General features: G+C 47.4%; 1 protein-coding gene across 2 annotated transcripts in view; it reads right to left on the reverse strand.

Annotated features, from left to right (window-relative positions):
• Positions 1–22,186, reverse strand: part of TNFAIP8L3 (TNF alpha induced protein 8 like 3) — a 407,967-nt gene that overhangs the window by 366,506 nt on the left and 19,275 nt on the right. The window contains exon 1 of one of the 2 annotated variants that reach the window (XM_069222476.1): positions 2,144–2,642. The exons of the other annotated variant lie outside the window; for it this stretch is intronic. Coding sequence (XP_069078577.1) covers positions 2,144–2,189 — 46 coding nt within the window. The 5' untranslated portion in view covers positions 2,190–2,642. Of the gene's footprint in view, positions 1–2,143; positions 2,643–22,186 lie in introns of those variants that run through there. 2 annotated transcript variants of the gene reach the window in all.

Below are 22,186 nucleotides of genomic sequence, written 5' to 3' on the forward strand. Positions count from 1 at the left end.
CACTCAGCGGAACCTCAGCCTGTCATCTTGTCATCTCGCTGAATAAAACATCATCCTCAAACGCGTGTAAATTTATGTGCCCTGTATAGGCATCAACCTGACACAAAAACCTACATTTAATAGCGAGGTATACCGCGTCCATCGCAGAATACCAACAATCCGACTCTAAAAAAGAGAACGACTGCTAAACCCACTAATGAGCGCTTAGAACGCGTGCAGCAGGTCAAGACTGCTATTTACAGTATCAGTCCTACTGGTTCCACCTCCGGCAGTAGGTCACACAGCACCAGGGACCAGAATACATGCATGGTATCACTGCCAGAGCAATTTTATACTCAAAGTTCCACTTTATGTTGATTGCACGCACGCAGGTGCAATTTTGCACTGACATTTATTCAGCCTCACTAGTTTGATATTTGCATCAACTAACCAGTGCACGAGTAACTTTTTGGGGTAGATTTACAAATAGTGAAAGGCTGTGCAGCAAACAAAGTTGTGCTAAGGGGAAAAGCAGCACGGGGCCATATGTACTAAATACGGCCTGCTGCTGCGTTCTTTCCCTTCAAGGCTGCCTTGCACCACACACACACACATTTGCACTATAGTGCACAATTGTGTGCATGCTGCCTAACATAGGTTTTGTACAGGGAGGCTATCCTTTCAGTACTAAATCCTGTTCCTAGACATTTTAAAAAACATTTCACTCTTTGGGGCTGCGCTGTTCAAATGCAGCACACATAGAATGTGTAAAGAAGAGACAATGACACACAATTCTCTGACTTTGTGATTGCCTCAAGGAAACGTTATGAATATTATTTTTTACCAAAGAAAGTTCTGACAAACTTTGTAGGTCTGGCTTTATGTCAATAATCATGGATGGTAGCAGTGGAATACCCAGGTACCCCCCAAGTTACGTCACTTTGACGCACCGCGCTCTTTATGCTACTTTAAGTCAACTTTCCAGCACAAAAAAAGATTTGTACTGGAAAACACTGTGCGCCGCTTTGCATCATGTGGTGTGACTGTAGTAGCGGTTATAAATCTGCCCTTTTGAACCATCTGGCTGGTGGAAAATTGCACCAACACCTTCTGCAACCTGTGCAATCCGGCTGTGCTTGGGTTCTCAAATGTATGTATTTTCTAACTACGTACATGCAATTTATTAAAAGTAAACACATCATACACAAAGAGCTAATTGTACTGATTATATAGAAAACCGTTTGAAACGTGCAGTAAAAGTATAGAAAGCATACATGTTTGTCGTACAAAGCAGGACTCAGAATTATTAATTGCACCAGTGACTGAGGAACTTGCAACAGGTGACCGAGGAGCTTTGTATTAGCGTTTTCACTGACCAACCTTAATCATGGCATTTGATCTGGTCGTTAGGGGTAGGAATGGTTTTCAAACCATCTCTAAATATAATGTTGTAGTGATGGCTCCTTAAAATATTGCTGCAAAATGTCCCCGTCAGCGGTTCAACATTACTCTGTCTTTGATTTGATGAATACAAGCTTGCGGCTGCTGAATTCCAAACAGGAGTCTGCCATCAGCAGCATCTATTTGATGTACATAGTTTTTGATGCATTGTAGTTTGTGTATAATATACATTGCAACGGCTAAACGAGGGCTGCGACATTAAGCAGTTTTCCAGCACTTGGCCCGAAAAAATAAATTAACTTTATATATGTTAGCCTCTACATGAAGTACACCACTATATTTGCAAAATACTTTAATACTATCTGCGGACAGCTTTTCTCGCCTTTTTCTTCATGCACCCATAGACGAGCTGTGCTCCTTTTGGGTGCACCTTTCGGAGACCCTATGGCTATATTTCAGGGGCACAGTAGTGAACAAGGCAGTGCGTCGGCATAGCTTTGTACATTAGTGAATATTTGGGGACTCTAATTGTCTGATTACACTTACGAATGGAATCGGACTTTGTAATTCTATGTACGCTAGAATGAGCGTAGCCTATGCAATTCTGGGTCCTTTGGTGAATGGGTGTTGGCGCTGTATTTCATGGCCAATTAGTGAATGCTCAGAGACTATTTGAAATGTGCAGTATTGAAGATGCGCCTACATGAGCCGACGGGTTTGTTTCTGTGCTCGGCGTGCCTCCCTCCCGCCACCCGGCTCTTACCTGGTGAAAGCTCTCCCTCGCTCAGCTCCCCGGAGTCCGTGTCCATGGCTGGTGGCACGCGCGTGTGCAGGAGGGGGCTTCGCCCTTCTGGGATTACGTGCCGCAGCTAGCACAGGTGGGGTGGGCAGCAGCCACGGCTCTGCACCTGCCGCTGAGCGGCTCCGTCTCCGGGTATCTCCCCCTTGCGAACCGCAGGACCGACTTCGCCACCGAGTCTACGCACACGCGTAGTTAATCTGACTGAGCTTATTCAAAGCTGGGACCGCGTATTCCTCGCTTCGGTGCCAGGCAGTGGCGTAACAATACCCCCTGCAGCCCCCGCGGTGCGGGGGAGGGGGCGGAAGACGACCTCCAGGGGGTCCTCCCAGGCTCTGTGTACGGGCCCCTGGCCCGAGGGCTCCTGACTAGGTCCTGAGCGTGGGGGCAGAGCCGGCTTCAGGGAAGTACCGGTGCACTGATTTTGGTGCCTGCCCTGTGTTTCAGTGCGGGCGCTGTGTTTAAAAATACCTTATGGGTTGAGAAGCACATTAACTTGCTTGCGCATCCAGCAGTTTTCAGGTAACAATAAAAAGGTGACTATAACTCTGGTGATCAATGGGACTGCTGATGAAAGATCCGAATTTTGTCTAGTGGCAGTCTTTACTCATCATAAAGTAGCACGGGGGAAAAGGGGCCTGCTGCAAAGAATCGTGTACCATGCACGTCAGAAAAATGTGAGTGAACTGTGGGTAGCGTTTCAAAAAAGAGAAAGAGATGTGTGTCAGAGAGAGGCTATGGAGAGGCGAGTGGTAGAGAGAGAGAGATCGTGGAGATGTAGGTGAGGTGCTAAAAAACGGACACACCAGGCGCCACCTGCGCTAAAGCCCCCCGCTTCATGTATTTTGCAAGGGGGGGCACCTCAAGTTTCGTTACGCCACTGGTGCCAGTTCTCAGCTCACACACTGTACAACCGGTGCATGGTACCCAAGTACTCTCACTCCATGCAAAGAGGAATTTCATTGTTTTTATCACACTGCACATTCCGAGACACTTCTTCAAGAACCCCAGTACAGTTCCCTTAGCTGCTGGCTGTCTCCTGACACCAAAGCTGGGGTGCCCAGCCACCCCCTCCTCTGGCAGAGGGCTCTCCTGCCTGCCGCTTCGCCGAGCAAGTGACCGCTTCTTACCCAAATCAGTGTTTTAAATGGGCCGGTACTGAGTACCAGCACTTCTCCAGAAAAACGTAATACTTTTCATTGAAGAGTACCGGCACTTCTATTTTTCTATTTCAAGCACTGACCCAAATAACACATAGCAGGGTGAGCAAAACAAAATAGCATTAAACATCTCTTCATGCAGGTAATATAACGTAAGAAGTGACCCAGGGCGTTCAGGCGAAACAGGGATGGGGAGAAAGAAGAGAAAGGCACATGAGAAAAAGAGATAAGAAAAGAGCGCAAGTTAAAGGAAACACAGATATTAGATTAACAAGGTGCGGTAAAGAAGGCCATCAGCAACTTCTTCGGGGAGAGGGCAGAAAGTGGCACCAGCACTTGCTGAGACAGATGGGCAGTGGAACGAAGTCACGGACAGCAAGAACTGTCTATGAGAAAGTGGCAAATGGGAACTGTTAGAAATGGGGTTTTTGGTTGGCAGTCAGGTTACCCCCTGTCCAAGCAAAAGCCCTCACTCTAGTCAGGGTAAGTCACACACAATCCAAGATTATCCTGTGCCCACCCTCTGGTAGCTTGGCACAAGCAGTCAGGCTTAACTTAGAAGGCAATGTGTAAAGTATTTGTGCAATAAATCATACAATACCACCATATAGCACCACAAAAATACACCACACAGTGTTTAGAAAAATATATAATATTTATCAGGGTAATTGTAGGTCAAAAAGTATAAAGTTGCAATGGAAAATTGTAGAAATATCACAGAAAAGTGATATGAAGTGTCTTAAAGTCTTTAGAATATAAACAAAGTCTCTTTCAAGCACAAGTACCTGGTTTAGCGCGGAAAAATCTCCTCAGAGGGCCACAAAGGAAGAGGTGCGTGGAAAAAGGGTGTGTGCGTCGATTTCTCCCCAGCACACACGGACTTGCGTCGTTATTTTACACGCGGGGAAGTCGTGCGTCGTTTTCTGGCGTGCGGACAGTCTCTTTCTGTGGATCGCGGGGATTACCAGATGTCCCTGGTCTGTGCGTGGATTTTCCTGCTTGTTCTCCGGCTGCGCGTCGGTCTGCGGGGCTGCGCGTCGAAATTACGATCTCACGGCAGGCGTCGCGTCGATTTCTCCTCTAGACGTCGGTCTGCGGGGCTGCGCGTTGAAATTACGATCTCACGGCAGGCGTCGCGTCGATTTCTCCTCTAGAGGTCGGGCGGCGTTATCCTTGCGAAGCCGTGCGTCGGATTTTCGATCGTCCCCAGAGCGTTGCGTCGGTCAGCGTCGGAGTGCGGCGTTTTTCTGGCCCCGAAACAAGCTGTGCGTCGAAATTTTCTGCGCACGGAGCGTCCAAGTAAAAGAGAGAAGTCTTTTTGGTCCTGAGACTTCAAGGAACAGGAGGCAAGCTCTATCCAAGCCCTTGGAGAGCACTTTCACAGCCAGACAAGAGTTCAGCAAGGCAGCAGGGCAACAGCAAGGCAGCAGTCCTTTGTAGAAAGCAGACAGGTGAGTCCTTTGAGCAGCCAGGCAGTTCTTCTTGGCAGGATGTAGTTTCTGGTTCAGGTTTCTTCTCCAGCAAGTGTCTGATGAGGTAGGGCAGAGGCCCTGTTTTATACCCAAATGTGCCTTTGAAGTGGGGGAGACTTCAAAGAGTGGCTAAGAAGTGCACCAGGTCCCCTTTCAGTTCAATCCTGTCTGCCAGGGTCCCAGTAGGGGGTGTGGCAGTCCTTTGTGTCAGAGCAGGCCCTCCACCCTCCCAGCCCAGGAAGACCCATTCAAAATGCAGATGTATGCAAGTGATCCTGAGTACCCTGTGTTTGGGGTGTGTCTGAGTAAATGCACAAGGAGCTGTCAACCAAGCCCAGCCAGACGTGGATTGTAAGGCACAGAAGGATTTAAGTGCAAAGAAATGCTCACTTTCTAAAAGTGGCATTTCTAGAATAGTAATATTAAATCCGACTTCACCAGTCAGCAGGATTTTGTATTACCATTCTGGCCATACTAAATATGACCTTCCTGCTCCTTTCAGATCAGCAGCTGCCACTTCAACAGTGTATGAGGGCAGCCCCAATGTTAGCCTATGAAGGGAGCAGGCCTCACAGTAGTATAAAAACGGATTTAGGAGTTTTACACTACCAGGACATATAACTACCCAGGTACATGTCCTGCCTTTTACCTACACAGCACCCTGCTCTAGGGGTTACCTAGGGCACACATTAAGGGTGACTTATATGTAGAAAAAGGGGAGTTCTAGGCTTGGCAAGTACTGTTAAATGCCAAGTCGAGGTGGCAGTGAACTGCACACACAGGCCTTGCAATGGCAGGCCTGAGATAATGAAAAGGGGCTACTTAAGTGGGTGGCACAACCAGTGCTGCTGGCCCACTAGTAGCATTTAATTTACCAGCCCTATGCACATAAAGTGCACCTTACTAGGGACTTATAAGTAAATTAATAGTCCAATCAGGTATGATTCAAGGTTACCATGTTTTAAGGGAGAGAGCATATGCACTTTAGCACTGGTTAGCAGTGGTAAAGTGCGCAGAGTCTAAAAACCAGCAAAAATGAGGTCAGAAAAAGAAAAGGAGGAAGGCAAAAAGTTTGGGGATGACCCTGTCAAAAAGCCAGGTCCAACAGGAACACTGAGTTTTAAAACTGGGGCGGCGGAATAGGCAGGGATGAGAAACTTCTGAGGAAATAATGGGTAGGTCACAGGCGCACATCGCGCATAGGGCTGAAAAGACTTTAGCCACCCCGTCGTCTACCCTAGCCTGGGCTAATGCAGCTGCAACTTCCAGGACAGACGCATTTGAGCTGTGATGGGCTGGGGCTAACGCCTAAAACACAACAAAGTATTTTACAAGTCTTCAAAAGACCATCAATTAACAAGTCTTTGTGTTTTCGCTTTTTCCTATGTCACCTGCTACCCCAACTCTTATGTAGGGTTGTTGCTGTCACAACGGGTAAATAGGTTTCAGGTAAATGCACAGGTTGGCAAACAGAAAATTAATAGGGACTGCCAACACAGAGCTAAGCAAATGATACAGCTTGTTTCTAAGCGACATAAAACACAACCGAGCCGCCTGCATGTTAAGTGTATTGTCAAGTAAATATGTGCTAAACAGTCTTCAAAATTCAAAAAGTTTATTTATTTAATATGGAAGTGTTTCACTTTAGAAAAATAGAACAATTACTGCATTAAATTACATTTATTAGAAGTTTAAGGTGCTGATCTACTAACATTCTGTACCAGGTTTGTGTCACTTTTGTGATGCACACTGACTAAAAATGTTTATTTGCAATTTACTTTTCAGCTTTCCAAAGTTGCCAGAAAGTAACACGAAGCAGCACTTTACACTGCTTTGCTTTGTGTAAGGGGGCGTTCCACGGGCAATGCATGGGTGTCAAATGGTTCTATGGTTTTTGATGCAAAGACCTATCTTCTGGCAATAGTAGAGAGGGGTTTGCACCACAAATAATGCCTCTTTGAAGCAGGTGTTAAAAAGGATAAATATTTTTATTTCTCCAAACTATTATGGCTTTGCATATCGGTTGCACTGTACAGCACACATCCAAAGTGTGAAACGTTTTAATGTTTGTCTAGGCATAGTATTTTGTACTGGAATGAAACCCTTCAAGTACAAAACCAATGCTAGACATGACGCAAGCACCTTTGCACTATCATACAAAGGTGTGTGTGTGTGTCGTGCCAGGTTGCCTGAATGTGCTCAAGAGAAAGAGTAGGAAAGCACCATATCTAAATAGATATGGCACTGCCCTGCTCTCTCCCTCTGAAGCAAGCAGCGCAGCAACTTCAGTTGTTGTGCTGCTCTGCATCAGTTTTTAGTAAATTTATATCATCATTTCTAGACATAAACCTAGAAACATTCAAGCCTCTGATGATGATGATGTTAATAAACCAAGATAAAGTAAGTTATCATTTTAAATCTACTTTGGTTTTAATAACATATGAAGCAACGTTCGAGGTTTTTGTAGCACATGCATCCTAAACTCAGTAAAATAAGTTCTAAGATCACACAATTTTGTCAAGCAGGTAAAGTGTTTGATCCCAGAAATCCTAATTTTTGAATTGCACAATTTAGCCACTAGATTAAGGTAAAGGAGGCTTAGTGATTACCAAACGGGGTGGGTGGCAGAAGCCATAAGAAGACTTGGCTTGCTTTTGGCTCAAGGGTCCAAGAATACATATTTCTGAGCCAGAGCTCAGCATGACTCTTCCACCACTAGAAAAGTAACTTCAGCTTCAGGTATGTTGAAAAGCTGAAATTTTGATGCAGGATCAGCTGATGATATATTTACTCCTTGGTCCTGAGGAAGCGTCATGAGATCACTTGTTGACCATCAAGACCCAAAACAGGTTGACCATATCATTTTAGGATTAGGTACACTACGTTTTTCCTCCGTGTAGAGTGTTGTGGGACATTATCCCCTTAGTCACTCCCTCTGTTTATCTTTAAATCTTGACCTGGACCTGAAAGTGATGTTAAAAGGCTCAGAGCTAATTTTAATTCTTTCAGTCTCTCCTATATAGTTTTTCCATAGTCAGTATTCGCTTCAGACCCTATGTAACTTTGGCATACTATCTTCGGTACTGTACCATCCCTAGAATAAGGGGTGGGCTGCCAGACATTGCAGCACCGGTCTGACGAGGAGATTGCCCAGTGATGAAGCTTGGCATCCTTTTGGGTGTTTGAGGGCTCTCCTGACATTAGTGACTCAGTTTGACCCTGCATCACTCCATCATCTTTTGAAACAGTGTACCATTTCTATTTTTCAGTGAGCCTTGGGAGACTGTACACTGGACCATTATCCTTCCAGTCCCTTTTCTCTTGTCATGATATATTTACTCCACCTTAGTTCTCTGACTGACGTCACAAAAATCCTAGTTTAAATTACACCAGAAACCCCACTTTCCAAGCGTCAATGAGATGGTAAGCTAATTAGAATGTCTAGGTATATATCATCCTGCATTCACACAGCTCATACATCTCACCCTACACTTTAAAGGTTCACCAATTGTCCTCCACGCACATGGAAATCAACGCATCCATTGCACAGCTTACCCTTCACTCACATGTACACACTCTTGTCACAGCTCTGACATGGGCACACCACTTAGTCCTGAACTAACATGGGCACACCTTTCACTCAGCACTTACAAAGCTATCTCACAACACTCATTCATCCAGCACTTACACAAACACCCCTCACACAGTAGACGTTAATTTACCCAACACTTATGAAGATACACATATGTCTACAAATGCACTCACAGAATATCTGCTCTTCATATAGTACTAGATGACTATTCAGTGTCATCTGGAACTAGGCTGCTACAAGAGGAAAGCATGTACTGAGGATGTGAGATGGTACAGGAAGGGAGTTTGAGCTTAGGCTGCAGGGGATGGTGTGGGAGTTAAGATAGTCTCAGGCTGTGGGGATGGCCAGGGAGGGAGTGGAAATGTGGGACAGGAGCAAAACGCAGTTGAAGGCTGCAGGTGGGGTAGCAAGCACTACAAGATATGAGAGAAGCACTGAGTCTGAGGCTATGGCAGGTAGGAAAATTGAGTGGGCGCTGCAGCCTAAGGGTGCAGTGTAGATAGGCACAGGCTATAGATGTACGTGTTGGTCCTGATCCCCGTTGCCCTTCAGAGAGTATGTGACCAGACCTGCTTTTGCCACTCCTGAATCCACAATGTAGAGTAGCATCTATACCCCATTGGACTTCATAGCAGAAGTGTGTTGTAGGAGTTGCTACTGGAGGGGAGAGCGAGCTGAGGCTGCCGGAGTTGATGCAGTAGAGGGAATCTGATTGTGGAGGAGCCAGAGCAGGTGAGGGGAGTGAACTGAGGCTGTGGGTTGGTGCAGGAGAGGAGATTGGTAGGAGGCTTTTAGGGCATCAGACTAGAGGCTATGACTGTAGCAACCATTCATCTGTTGCAGTGCCAGAAAAAGGGGGTGGGGGATTTGCATATAACAAATATACGTGGGAAAGAAAAAACATAAAGAGGCTCAGACACCACTGCCTCATCACCCTGGTAGCAGGTACAATAATAGACACTGGCATTTGGGCTATTGCACCGTGGGATAACACTCTCTATATTTCCCACTTCCCAGGATGCTTTCTTCTTGTGAGTCTAAGCAGGTCTCTGTTAGGTTAGAGTGTTTTGTACAACATGAATCAAGCCAGGAGTAGATACTCCAGTTCATTAATGCTTGTGTTAAGTTCAATAGAATCTCCTTGATCCAGTCTGACTACAAGGAAGGTCTCCATGTCCTTCGACAGTATCAGTCTCCAAACTCTCCACTCCAGAGATGAGCCATGGTGGTTGCAGGAATGTCCTTTAATCTGGGTACTATGCTACAGGATGGGCAACCAGAGCAGCAGGTTCTTGAGATCAGATACAGCTCTTCCAGCAAGCCAAGATTTTAGGTGATATCCTCTCTTAACTGGGAACTTGGCTGGTAGACACCAGCTTTGGGTGTGCAGCAGTCCTCAGAGTATCCTGTAGCGCACTCCTTTCTTTGGTCAAAGAAGACTTAGAACAGTAAGGAGGTCAATGGCTTTCACTTCAATACAGTTAAGGCATGTTCCAGGGGTTTGAAATTTTGGTGTGAAGTCTCAGAACGGGGTTTAGGGTAGTTCTTTCAGATGTCCTCTGTAGGCTGTTCAATAGGCTTAGTTTTTATCTAGAGTGATGCTCCTCAAAGCAGGGTAGTCTCCAGTCTGGAGCTCCCACAGCAGAGGCACAAAGAGGCATGAGCTTTCCATACTTAGCTTATTAACAACCTCACTGAACAGTGACTAGGAAGAATACAAAAGGCTGGTCTCAACTAAAATTTCCTTTCATCCCTGAACAACAGAGACTTTAATCCCACTCTTCACCCCCACCATTTTCCAAAATGCAGTACTATAGAAAGAGTAATCAGCAGCTTCTCTTAGCAAAAAAGGACCAAAAGTGCCTAAGTGAATTTCTAAAGCAGCATTGTCTCATCCTTCCTCACTTCATTGTCTATGTCTCCTGCCTCCATCTTGAGGAATGTCAGTAAAACACCTCCATTGTCTGGGAGAACTATCTTGTCTCAATCTTGTGGACAGGAACAGGCTAGGAACTTCCAAAATGGGACCCACAGGACTCTTTTACGCTCCACATATTGCACATACTAAACAAGCGCAAATAAACATGCATGACATATATTTGGGTTTGTTAGACCTGGCCAACTTGGCGTGGTCTCTCCTAACGTTTTGCCTCTGCTTCCCAGGTTGTTGACTGTATGCTGGAATCTGTTTTTGCTTTTTTGTTACTCTGGGCACTTTACCCCTGCTGACCAGTGCTAAAGTGCAAGTACTCCCCATATGAAATTGTATGTCTAATTGGCTTTTCCCTGATTGACCTATTTGATTTACTGGTAAGTCCCTATTAAAGTGCACTAGAGGTGCCTAGGGCCTGTAAATCAAATACTACTAGTGGGCCTGCAGCACTGATTGTGCCACCCACACGAGTAGCCCTGTAAATATGTCTCAGACCTGCCACTGAATGTCTATGTGTGCAGTTTTGCATTGCCAATTCAACCTGGCAAGTGTACCGACTTGCCAGGTAGAAACCTTCCCTTTTCATACAGATAAGGCACCTCTAAAGTAGACCCTGGGTAGCTCCATGGGCAGGGTAGAGTGTATGTTAAAGGTGGGACATGTACTGATGTGTTGTACATGTCCTTACAGTGAAATAGTACCAAATTCGGTTTCAACTTTTGTAAGGCCTTTCTCTCTCAGAGGTTTACGTGGGGATTGCCTTTAAATAACCGTAAAGTGCAGTTTCCCTTTGAGAGCAGATAGAAATATGGAATTTGGGGTTTCTGAAGTCACAGTTTAAAAATACATCCGTTAGTAAAGTTGGTTTTTAAATTGTTAGTTTGAAAATACCACATTTAGAAAGTAGTTTTTTTCTTGCTTTAACCATTCTGTGACTCTGCCTGTTTGTGGAATCCCTGTCTGGGTCAAACAGATAGTTGAGCTGTTTGTGAATCCCCTCTAGAGAGTGACACAAAGGGAGCTGTGGTGTAGCTGCATATCCTGATGAGCCATCTGGACTAGCGTGGAAGGAGGAATGGTTACTTACATCTGAGTGGGCTGTGCCTGCCCTCACACAATGTAGTCTGCAACCCCCTGGTGTGTGCCTGGGGCCTGGCCCGGGCAAGGCAGTATCCTGTAAACAACAGAGACCTTCCTTTGAAGTTTGCTTACTTCAAAGGCAGAAAGGGGGTATAAGTAGTAGACCCAAAACCCCAGACTTTAGATTTCATCAAAATCACTTCTGGAACCAAGAGGAACCTCTGCTAAGGAGAAGAGCTGAAGAGCTGTTGGACTATCCTGCAGGTGCTGCTTCTGCCTGTGAAAGGGGACAAAGACTGGACTTTGTTGTGCATTCCTGCTTGAGAAGAATCTCCAAGGGCTTGAACTGAGCTTGCATCCTGTTTTGAAGTCTCAGGGCCATCAAAGACTTCCTCTGCCAGCACCTCGACTCTCTGCGGAGACTCCTGCCCTGCCAAGTGGTGCCATATCCAGTCCCTGGACTCTTGAAAGTTGAAGTTGGCAGAACAAGGACTGAAATCCACGCACAGAACACCATGTGGGGACATTTTTGATGCACCATCAGCAACACGGCTGATAAATGACACGCCACCTGCTCCACCTGAATCACGGCTGGGAGATCTATGCATTGTGGCTGGAGAAATGAAGCAACACCCGCTTGCAGCTGCTGATAACGACGCAAACCCCACGCAGTGCAGTTTCCTAACACTGTGCGACCAGATTTCTCACATATCGTCGCTGGGTGTCAAAGTCATTGTGAACCTGCGCGGATCCGAGGTACCCTATCCGGAAATCGACACATCGCTCTCTTGCGTGGGAGAAAAATGAAACATTGCCAACCCGACTGGAGAAGAAAATGACACACGGCCTCACTTGTGAGTAAGGAATCGATGCATAACTGACATTTGCGATGCACTCCCACCAGTGCAGCTTTATTTTTGACGCAAACCGGGTACTTTGTGTAAAATCAACATTTCCATTGTTTTCTATGGATTAAGACTCTTATTCTTTTGAAGATTCATATTTTGACTTGTGTATGTTGAATTTTTGTCGTTTTGATCTTGTTTGATTTAGATAAATATTACCTATTTTTCTAAACTGGTGTGGTGTCCATTTTGTAGTGTTTCTATTGTATAACTTGTGTGTTGGTACAAATAATTTACACATTGCTTCTGGGTTAAGTCTTTCTGCTTGTGCCAAGCTACCAAGGGGATGAGTGGGGGTTAACCAGGCATGTTTCTTCTTGGTCCTAGTGTGAGGGTCCCAGCTTGGACAGGGGGTAACCTGACTGCCAACCAAAGATCCAATTTCTAACAGGGTTGGTAGCACAAGGATTAGGGTTAGAGAATTAAAGCAGAAATTTACACAAGTGGGGCTGATAGGCTGTAATTCCAGTGACACAGATAAAAATGCCTGGTCATGAATGTACATTTACAAAACACAGTATGCTGGCCCACCAATCTACTTGCTAAACCTGTGATATGGCAAGTAGACCACTGTCAACAAAAGGCTTGTATGCTTGGTGGGCCCCTCCAGGTCATAGGACAGGTACAGGACTTCACTCATAGAAAGGGACAGCATTGGCCTATGGACATACACTAGATTAACTTGAGGCTAGTGCCAATATCAAAAACTCAGATGCCAGGTACTCACAGTCTGGCACTCAGGGTGGGTGAATGTGACTTTACACCTTGCAGGTGACATTCCTGTCCCAATAGCATGTTCAGGCAATGTTGTTTTCCTAGATTAACATAGCTTCTCTTATGGTCTTTTCACTCTGTACATATGCAGTTGACTTCTGTAAATCTGATGTTTTGTGGATAAAGTTAATGAACCACAAAACCTGATGTCTACCTTGGTTGAAAGAGACCTGCTGTATGTCATAGAGAGCTGTTCCATAGCCTGGAGAGCTGTCAGTGGCCAGGAGCCCACAATATGGGACAAGAGATCTGAATAGGGAGAGCAGTTGAGGGGCTTGTATACCTGGTGAGGGGCATCAAGGTCACAAACAACAGCCTCACTAGATGAACTAAGAGGAAGAAGGATCAGACAACCATAATGCCTGCAATGGTAGCACATTAAGATATATTTATTTCTTGGCAACACAGCAAAAGACCTCCTCATCACTGATCCTTCCTGTTGTCGTAGTTGGACTCTCATTCCTAGGTAAGACTGCTGGTTTAGGGATGACAGCACTTTTTGGTTGTAGACGACTGAGTTACTCCTACAACAAGTCGCAACTGTCAGCCCAACCCTCCCAGCTCACAAGCAGTACCTCACCCAAAACCCAAACAGCAAAAGGCGATTTCTGGCAGTCTTACACATGGACTCTAGATTACGACATCTCAGGGAAGTCGTGGTGGAGGAGAAGTTACCCTTTGCTCATGTTAGCAATAAGTCTCACTCACACACAGGCAATGAAGAAGATGCAGGGGAGTTTTCAATAAATTTATTGAAAAGGCTGTAATCTATGATAAAATGCATGAGCTGCAATGATTAGGTCAATGCATAATAAAAGAAGCATGATTTTAAAGATCATAAAGAAGGTCTAGGTCAGACTCAGTGGTGACACAAAGGCAGAATCTGCATCAAGGTGACGTGCAGCATAGATGGCGTTGGTAGCATCTGTTAGGAAGCCCTCTGATAACCTTGTCTGTGTGCGATGTATTTATACAGATCTTGTAGGACCCCTGACACAGGTATGTTCCCAAACAATAGATAAGGGGCTGGCTTGTGGTGGCAATTATGCAAACAATTCCCACCAAAAGTATATTATGTTCCTGACACATGTAAGTGGGAAAGGGACATGATGTGACTACCTACATACCTCACTTAATTTTGATGCTGATAGTGACACCTTCACAGAGTGGCACTGATAACGTAACTCAATACATTGTTCTAACTCTAAACTGAGGGGGCCATCTTAAAAGAAATAATCAAATAAATAGGCAAGGACAAAACAGTTTCAGTAGGTTAAAAGTCACTCAGTGATGGGGGCACAGGACTGGAAGCCAGAAGGTTAAGCTGAACTCCTGAGACCCATTAAAACTAAACAGAATGCACTACACTGTTTGCAAGGCATACCTGAATTACTCTCACCCACCAGTTTCAGTATCCCTCCTTGCCTTTTCTCTGCAGCATAGCTCAATTCACCAAATAGCAGAAAAAAAAACCCATCTACAGTTAATCACCCTTTACCTCTTGACCACAGATGACTTTATGAATGCTACAAACACTTGTAGGCCAGCAGAATCAACAGCAGACCTATGTCCTCTTGAATAGACCTGTGGACAATTCAGCCAGAACTACCAACAACTCTTTGAATATAGGTATCCCCCCAAAGGAATGTCTTACATAAAACGTCCCTACAACAAACATGCCTCAAAACAAGAGATCCTACTAATGTCTGGCCAATAACAGACTGTTTTGGTCGCAAAGAAAGAAAGACTGAAAGATCTGCTTTAGGACTAATATCTGCATTGGAGTAGAAGCCTGCATATATTATTAACTCTCCCTTGCCTTTGAAACCGTTCATCATTCGAAGTATCTACAGACACTTGATAACGTTAGAGTGCAGGAGGTAAACTGAAGCTGGTTGTATCATTTCTATTGTACATATCTTCATCTCACGTTATCCTTTAAGGTCTCTTCATTCATTTCACTACTTATATACCTGTTGGACCTGGCTTTTTGACAGGGACATCCCCAAACTTTTTGCCTCCTTCCTCCTATTTTTTCTGACCTGTTGTTGTTGGCTTTTGACCTCTGGGCACTTTACCACTGCTAACCAGTGCTAAAGTGCATATGCTCTCTGGGTAAATTGTACTACTGATTGGTTTATCCATGCTTGACTATTTAATTTACTTGTAAGTCCCTGGTAGAGTGCACTACATGTGCCTAGGGCAGGTAGATTAAATGCTACTAGTGGGCCTGCAGCACTGGTTGTGCCACCCACCTCAGTAGCCCCTTAACCCTGTCTCAGGCCTGCCATTGCAAGGCCTGTGCGTGCAGTTTCACTGCCACTTCGACTTTGCATTTAAAAGTACTTGCCAAGCCTAGAACTCCCCTTTTACTACATATAAGTCATCCCTAATGTGTGCCCTAGGTAACCCCTAGAGCAGGGTGCTGTGTAGGTAAAAGGCAGGACATGTACCTGTGTAGTTATATGTCCTGGTAGTGTGAAACTCCTAAATTCGTTTTTACACTACTGTGAGGCCTGCTCCTTTCATAGGCTAACATTGGGGCTGCCCTCATACACTGTTGAAGTGGCAGCTGCTGATCTGAAAGGAGCAGGAAGGTCATATTTAGTATGGCCAGAATGGTAATACAAAATCCTGCTGACTGGTGAAGTCGGATTTAATATTACTATTCTAGAAATGCCACTTTTAGAAAGTGAGCATTTCTTTGCACTAAAATCTTGTTGTGCCCTTCAATCCACGTCTGGCTAGGTTTAGTTGACAGCTCCTTGTGCATTCACTCAGACACACCCCAAACACAGGGTACTCAGCCTCACTTGCATACATCTGCATTTTGAATGGGTCTTCCTGGGCTGGGAGGGTGGAGGGCCTGCCCTCACACAAAGGACTGCCCCACCCCCTACTGGGACTCTGGCAGACAGGATTGAGCTGAAAGGGAACTTGGTGCATTTCTGAGAGACTCTTTGAAGTCACCCCCACTTCAAAGGCACAACTTAGTATAAAACCGGGCCTCTGCCCTACCTCATCAGACACTTGCTGGAGAAGAAACCTGAACCAGAAACTACATTCTGCCAAGAAGAACTGCCTGGTTGCTCAAAGGACTCACCTGTCTGCTTTCTACAGAGGACTGCTGCCTTGCTGTTGCCCTGCTGCCTTGCTGAACTCTTGTCTGGCTGTGAAAGTGCTCTCCAAGGGCTTGGATAGAGCTTGCCTCCTGTTCCTTGAAGTCTCAGGACCAAAAAGACTTCTTCCTTTCACTTGGACGCTCCGTGCGCCGAAAATTTCGACGCACAGCTTGTTTCGCGGCGAGAAAAACGCCGCACACCGACGCTGATCAACGCGACGCCCTCAGGACGATCGAGACTTCGACGCACAACCTCGCAAGGACAACGCCGCCCGACTTCCGAGGAGAAATCGACGCGACGCCTGCCGTGAGACCAAAATTTAGACGCACGGCCTCGCAAGGACAACGCCGCCCGACTTCCAAGGAGAAATCGACGCGACGCCTACCGTGAGATCGAAACTTCGACGCGCAGCCCCGCAGAACGACGCGCAGCCGGAAAACAAGTAGGAGAATCCACGCACAGACCCGGGACATCTGGTAATCCCCGCGATCCACGAAAAGAGACTGTCTGCGCGCCGGAAAACGACGCCCGACTTCCCCGCGTGGAAAAGAACGACGCAAGTCTTTGTGTGCTGAGGAGAAATCGACGCACACACCCTTTTTCCACGCATCTCTTCTCCTGTGGCCCTCTGAGGAGATTTCCCACCAAAAAACCAGGTACTTTGTGATTGAAAGACACTTTATTGCTTTTTAAAGACTTAAGACACTTAATATCACTTTTCAGTGATATCCTTACAAATTCTTATTGCAACTTTGATCGTTTTGACCTGCAATTACCCAGATAAATATTCTATATTTTTCTGTATTTTTGTGGTGTTATACTATGGTGTTGTATGATTTATTGCACAAATGCTTTACACATTGCCTTCTAAGTTAAGCCTGACTGCTCGTGCCAAGCTACCGGAGGGTGAGCACAGGCTGATTTTGGATTGTGTGTGACTTACCCTGACTAGAGTGAGGGTTCTTGCTTGGACAGAGGGCAACCTGACTGCCAACCAAAAACCCCATTTCTAACATTGGTGATCAGCGGTGAGGATAGGACTTGTGTTTGTGCAGTGACATACAGTAGCTAAGTATTTCACTACCTACCCACAGTTGAAGGTCAACTTGATTTTTCATCTTTTTTGGCTCTTGGTTCTCTGATGTCCTCCTGGATACTATTGATATTTTGGACTTTGGATTTTGGTTTTTGCTGATAAGATCTTATCAAAATGGGATTGTGTACCTACTCATTCTTTGTTCGTACGGACCACCTCACTAAGGCTGACCTAAGGAAGCTTTGCAGAAAATGGGGCCTTCCTGTAGCAAGGAGATCTACTAAGGCGGAGATGCTCCATCACTACATAGTCTGGGGAGAGGAAAGATGGGCAGAGAGAGAGGCAGCAAGAAACCAAATGACTAAGTACCCCTCCGATGAGGAGGAGGACTACTCACATGAGGAGGAAGACTGCTCACATGAGGAGGAAGACTACTCAGATGAGGAAAGAGAACCAGTGGGAGATGAATGGCTCCTAGCTCTAGAGCGGTGTCTAGAAGAGCTAGATGAGCAGCTTGAAAGGGCTGAGGCAGCAAGTCTCTTAGCCCTGGAAGAAGAAAAGATTGCAGCTCAAGAGCTGAGCTGTAAAGAGCTGAAACTGGAGGCCGGAAGGGCTGAGTCCAGTTCAGATGGTGGCAGCAAAAATCTTGCATCTAGTACTGCTGAAGAAGGGCACAAGCCCAGAGATGTGATGCCCAACTTGAAGAAGGGAGTTGACACACCCCAGGCAGTTCAAGGGTATGAGGTAGTTCCCGTTATGCACAGGGTCCCTGAGAAGGATTGGGGAACTGGCACAGGGAGTCATATTCCTACTGGGGGGAGGGACACTTTACTGACTCTAGCAGAGAGTGACAGAGAAAAGGGTTCCCCCCTGGTGGACGTCCTGGATATAGAGAGTAGAGACATCCCAGAAGAGTTTGGGTTGAGTGTCAGGGACAGACAGATACTGTCTCACCAGTCTCAGGAGGGTGAAGTAGAGTGCTTTTCCAAGGTTGAGTTACTGGGTGGTTGGGTGAAGGGTACTGTGGTTAATACATGTGAAGGGCAGAGTGATGTAATTGCTGGAGAGCATATGTCTGGTCCTTATTTTCCAGAGCTACGCCAACACCAGGTGGAGTGTGAGTTCTCTGACCCCAGGGAACTTACAATGGAGGCAGACTTCTGGGTGAGTACCAGAGAGTCTGAAGAGGCATTTGGGGGTGCTCCTGAAGGGAGTGGTCTGGGTGGTTCCCAACCGAGTGTGGTGGGAGAGGATTGTAGTGTCCCAGGGAGGTCCCAGGTCCTAGAGGGTTCCATGAGGGAACACCAGGAGGGAAGCCTAGCCTGTACCGTAGGGCCACCTTTTGAGGGAAGCCCCGCAGTGTCAGAAGAACTTGGGGGGGTGACTGTAGCCAGCATCCCAACAGTTCTGGTGTCTGGCAGTACCACTCCTAGTGAGGGGGTGCAGAAGTCCAGACATAGGGTTGAGAGGGGGTTGCAGACCCCAGTGGAGGACCTTGAGAGTCAGGGGACAGCTCTGAGAGCAGAGCCCCCCAGGAATGACCCAGGTGAAACCGTTTCTGGTTTGGGGGAAACCCAGACTCTGCCGGATGGGCAGAGGTCGGGAGACCTGCGCCAACCAGACTCTTGTGTGGCCCTTGGGGACGGTGTGTCCCTTGTGGGGGGTGAGAGTGCCCCCCAGGAAGTCCTGGCATGCAAGGCAAAGATTCAACCTCAGGGTGGTGACTCTGGGTTGGATACCCAGGTTCAGAGGTTAAACTCTGACCTGGTGGGAGGTAGATGTGCCTCCCAAGAAGTCCTGCTGTGCCAGGCAATTGTCCAACCTCAGGGTGTTGACTCTGGGTTGGATGACCAGGTTCAGAGGTTAAACTCTGACCTGGTGGGGGGTAGGTGTGCCCCCCAGAAAGTCCTGGCGTGCCAGGCAATTGCCCAACCTCAGGGTGGTGACCCTGGGTTGGGGAACCAGGCTCAGAGGTTAAACTCTGACCTGGTGGGAGGTAGGTGTGCCTCCCTGGAAGTCCTGGCCTGCCAGGCAATGGTTCAACCTCAGGGTGGTGACTCTGGGTTGGCTAACCAGGTTCAGGGGATAAGCTCTGACCTGTTGGGGGGTAGGCGTGCCCCCCAGAAAGTCCTGGTGTACCAGGCAGTGGTCCAACCTCAGAGTGCTGACTCTGGGTTGGATAACCGGGTTCAGAGGTTAAACTCTGACCTGGTGGGGGGTAGGTGTGCCCCCCAGAAAGTCCTGGCGTGCCAGGCAATTGTTCAACCTCAGAGTGCTGACTCTGGGTTGGATAACCGGGTTCAGAGGTTAAACTCTGACCTGGTGGGGGGTAGGCGTGCCCCCCAGAAAGTCCTGGCGTGCCAGGCAATTGTTCAACCTCAGGGTGGTGACTCTGGGTTGGATACCCAGGTTCAGAGGTTAAACTCTGACCTGGTGGGAGGTAGGTGTGCCTCCCAAGAAGCCCTGCTGTGCCAGGCAATTGTCCAACCTCAGGGTGTTGACTCTGGGTTGGATGACCAGGTTCAGAGGTTAAACTCTGACCTGGTGGGTGGTAGGTGTGCCCCCCAGAAAGTCCTGGCGTGCCAGGCAATTGCTCAACCTCAGGGTGGTGACCCTGGGTTGGGGAACCAGGCTCAGAGGTTAAACTCTGACCTGGTGGAGGGTCAGTGTGCCCTCCAGGAAGTCCTGGCGTGCCAGGCAATTGTTCAACTTCAGGGTGGTGACTCTGAGTTGAATGGCCAAGTTCAGAGGTTAAACTCTGACCTGGTGGAGGGTCAGTGTGCCCTCCAGGAAGTCCTGGCGTGCCAGGCAATTGTTCAACTTCAGGGTGGTGACTCTGAGTTGAATGGTCAGGTGCAGAGGTTAAACTCTGACCTGGTGGAGGGTCAGTGTGCCCTCCAGGAAGTCCTGGCGTGCCAGGCAATTGTGCAACTTCAGGGTGGTGACTCTGAGTTGAATGGTCAGGTGCAGAGGTTAAACGCTGACCTGGTGGGGGGTAGGTGTGCCTCCCAGGAAGTCCTGGTTTGCCAGGCAGTGATCCAGTCTGAGGGTACAGACCCTGGGCTGGAAGACCAGGTTCAGGGTGTCCCCCCGGACCTGGAGGGAGGGGCTACTGATAACAGTGCCCCTACCATGTTGTCTTCTGAGGAGGCCACTCCTAGTTGGAGGGTGCTGGACCCCAGAAGGGAGGGCAGGGGGAGGGAAGCCTCACCCCGGGCCCTAGTCCAACCTGAAGGTACAGGCCCCAGGTTGGAGGGCCAGTTGCAGGTTAACAGCCCTGCACTGGTGGAGGAATGGTACAGGGTGACTTCTGTAAGCACCCTGACCATGTTGGACTCTGGGGGTACCGCTCCAAGAGGGAGGGTACAAAGCCCCAGAGGGGAGGACCAGGTTCAGGCTGTCATCCCTGACCTGGTGGAAGGGAGAGTGGTTAAAGGGTGCCCAGCACCTGGGGCTACCGCCCCCCACTCTCCACGGCCACAGTGGTTGGAGAGCTTTGAGAGGCCTGGGGCCTGGCTCTCATCCCTGGCAGCTGTCAGTAATCACTGTGGCTTGCTGTCCGGGTGGACAGAGTTATCCCTGGGGAGGGGACAAGTGTCACACCCCAGGGGTAGAGTGGGCAACACCACTGTGTTGGTCATGGTGGTACTATCCTGCTCATGGGATACATCTGTGAGCAAAGTAAGGTTAGGTGCTGCACAGATGGGATCCGCAGGTAAGGAGAAAGGTTCCCCATGGGTTGGCTTAGTGGGCCCTGAGAGTATGGACAGAGTGATCCAATTGGAGTCAGGAAGGCGAAGAACTGGAGCATGCCCCTGCTGTTGTGGGCCTGGGTCCTTGTTCTGTCGCCTCAAACAGGGAAGTACATCAGGGTAGTGATTGTTCTCCCCTGGCTTTAGGCTGGTAGGGGGTCATGTTGGACCTGGCTTTTTGACAGGGACATCCCCAAACTTTTTGCCTCCTTCCTCCTATTTTTTCTGACCTGTTGTTGTTGGCTTTTGACCTCTGGGCACTTTACCACTGCTAACCAGTGCTAAAGTGCATATGCTCTCTTGGTAAATTGTACTACTGATTGGTTTATCCATGCTTGACTATTTAATTTACTTGTAAGTCCCTGGTAGAGTGCACTACATGTGCCTAGGGCAGGTAGATTAAATGCTACTAGTGGGCCTGCAGCACTGGTTGTGCCACCCACCTCAGTAGCCCCTTAACCCTGTCTCAGGCCTGCCATTGCAAGGCCTGTGCGTGCAGTTTCACTGCCACTTCGACTTGGCATTTAAAAGTACTTGCCAAGCCTAGAACTCCCCTTTTACTACATATAAGTCATCCCTAATGTGTGCCCTAGGTAACCCCTAGAGCAGGGTGCTGTGTAGGTAAAAGGCAGGACATGTACCTGTGTAGTTATATGTCCTGGTAGTGTGAAACTCCTAAATTCGTTTTTACACTACTGTGAGGCCTGTTCCTTTCATAGGCTAACATTGGGGCTGCCCTCATACACTGTTGAAGTGGCAGCTGCTGATCTGAAAGGAGCAGGAAGGTCATATTTAGTATGGCCAGAATGGTAATACAAAATCCTGCTGACTGGTGAAGTCGGATTTAATATTACTATTCTAGAAATGCCACTTTTAGAAAGTGAGCATTTCTTTGCACTAAAATCTTGTTGTGCCCTTCAAATCCACGTCTGGCTAGGTTTAGTTGACAGCTCCTTGTGCATTCACTCAGACACACCCCAAACACAGGGTACTCAGCCTCACTTGCATACATCTGCATTTTGAATGGGTCTTCCTGGGCTGGGAGGGTGGAGGGCCTGCCCTCACACAAAGGACTGCCCCACCCCCTACTGGGACTCTGGCAGACAGGATTGAGCTGAAAGGGAACTTGGTGCATTTCTGAGAGACTCTTTGAAGTCACCCCCACTTCATAGGCACAACTT

This window comes from Pleurodeles waltl, chromosome 3_1 (assembly GCF_031143425.1).
Source record: "Pleurodeles waltl isolate 20211129_DDA chromosome 3_1, aPleWal1.hap1.20221129, whole genome shotgun sequence".
In the NCBI taxonomy this organism is placed as follows: domain Eukaryota; kingdom Metazoa; phylum Chordata; class Amphibia; order Caudata; family Salamandridae; genus Pleurodeles; species Pleurodeles waltl.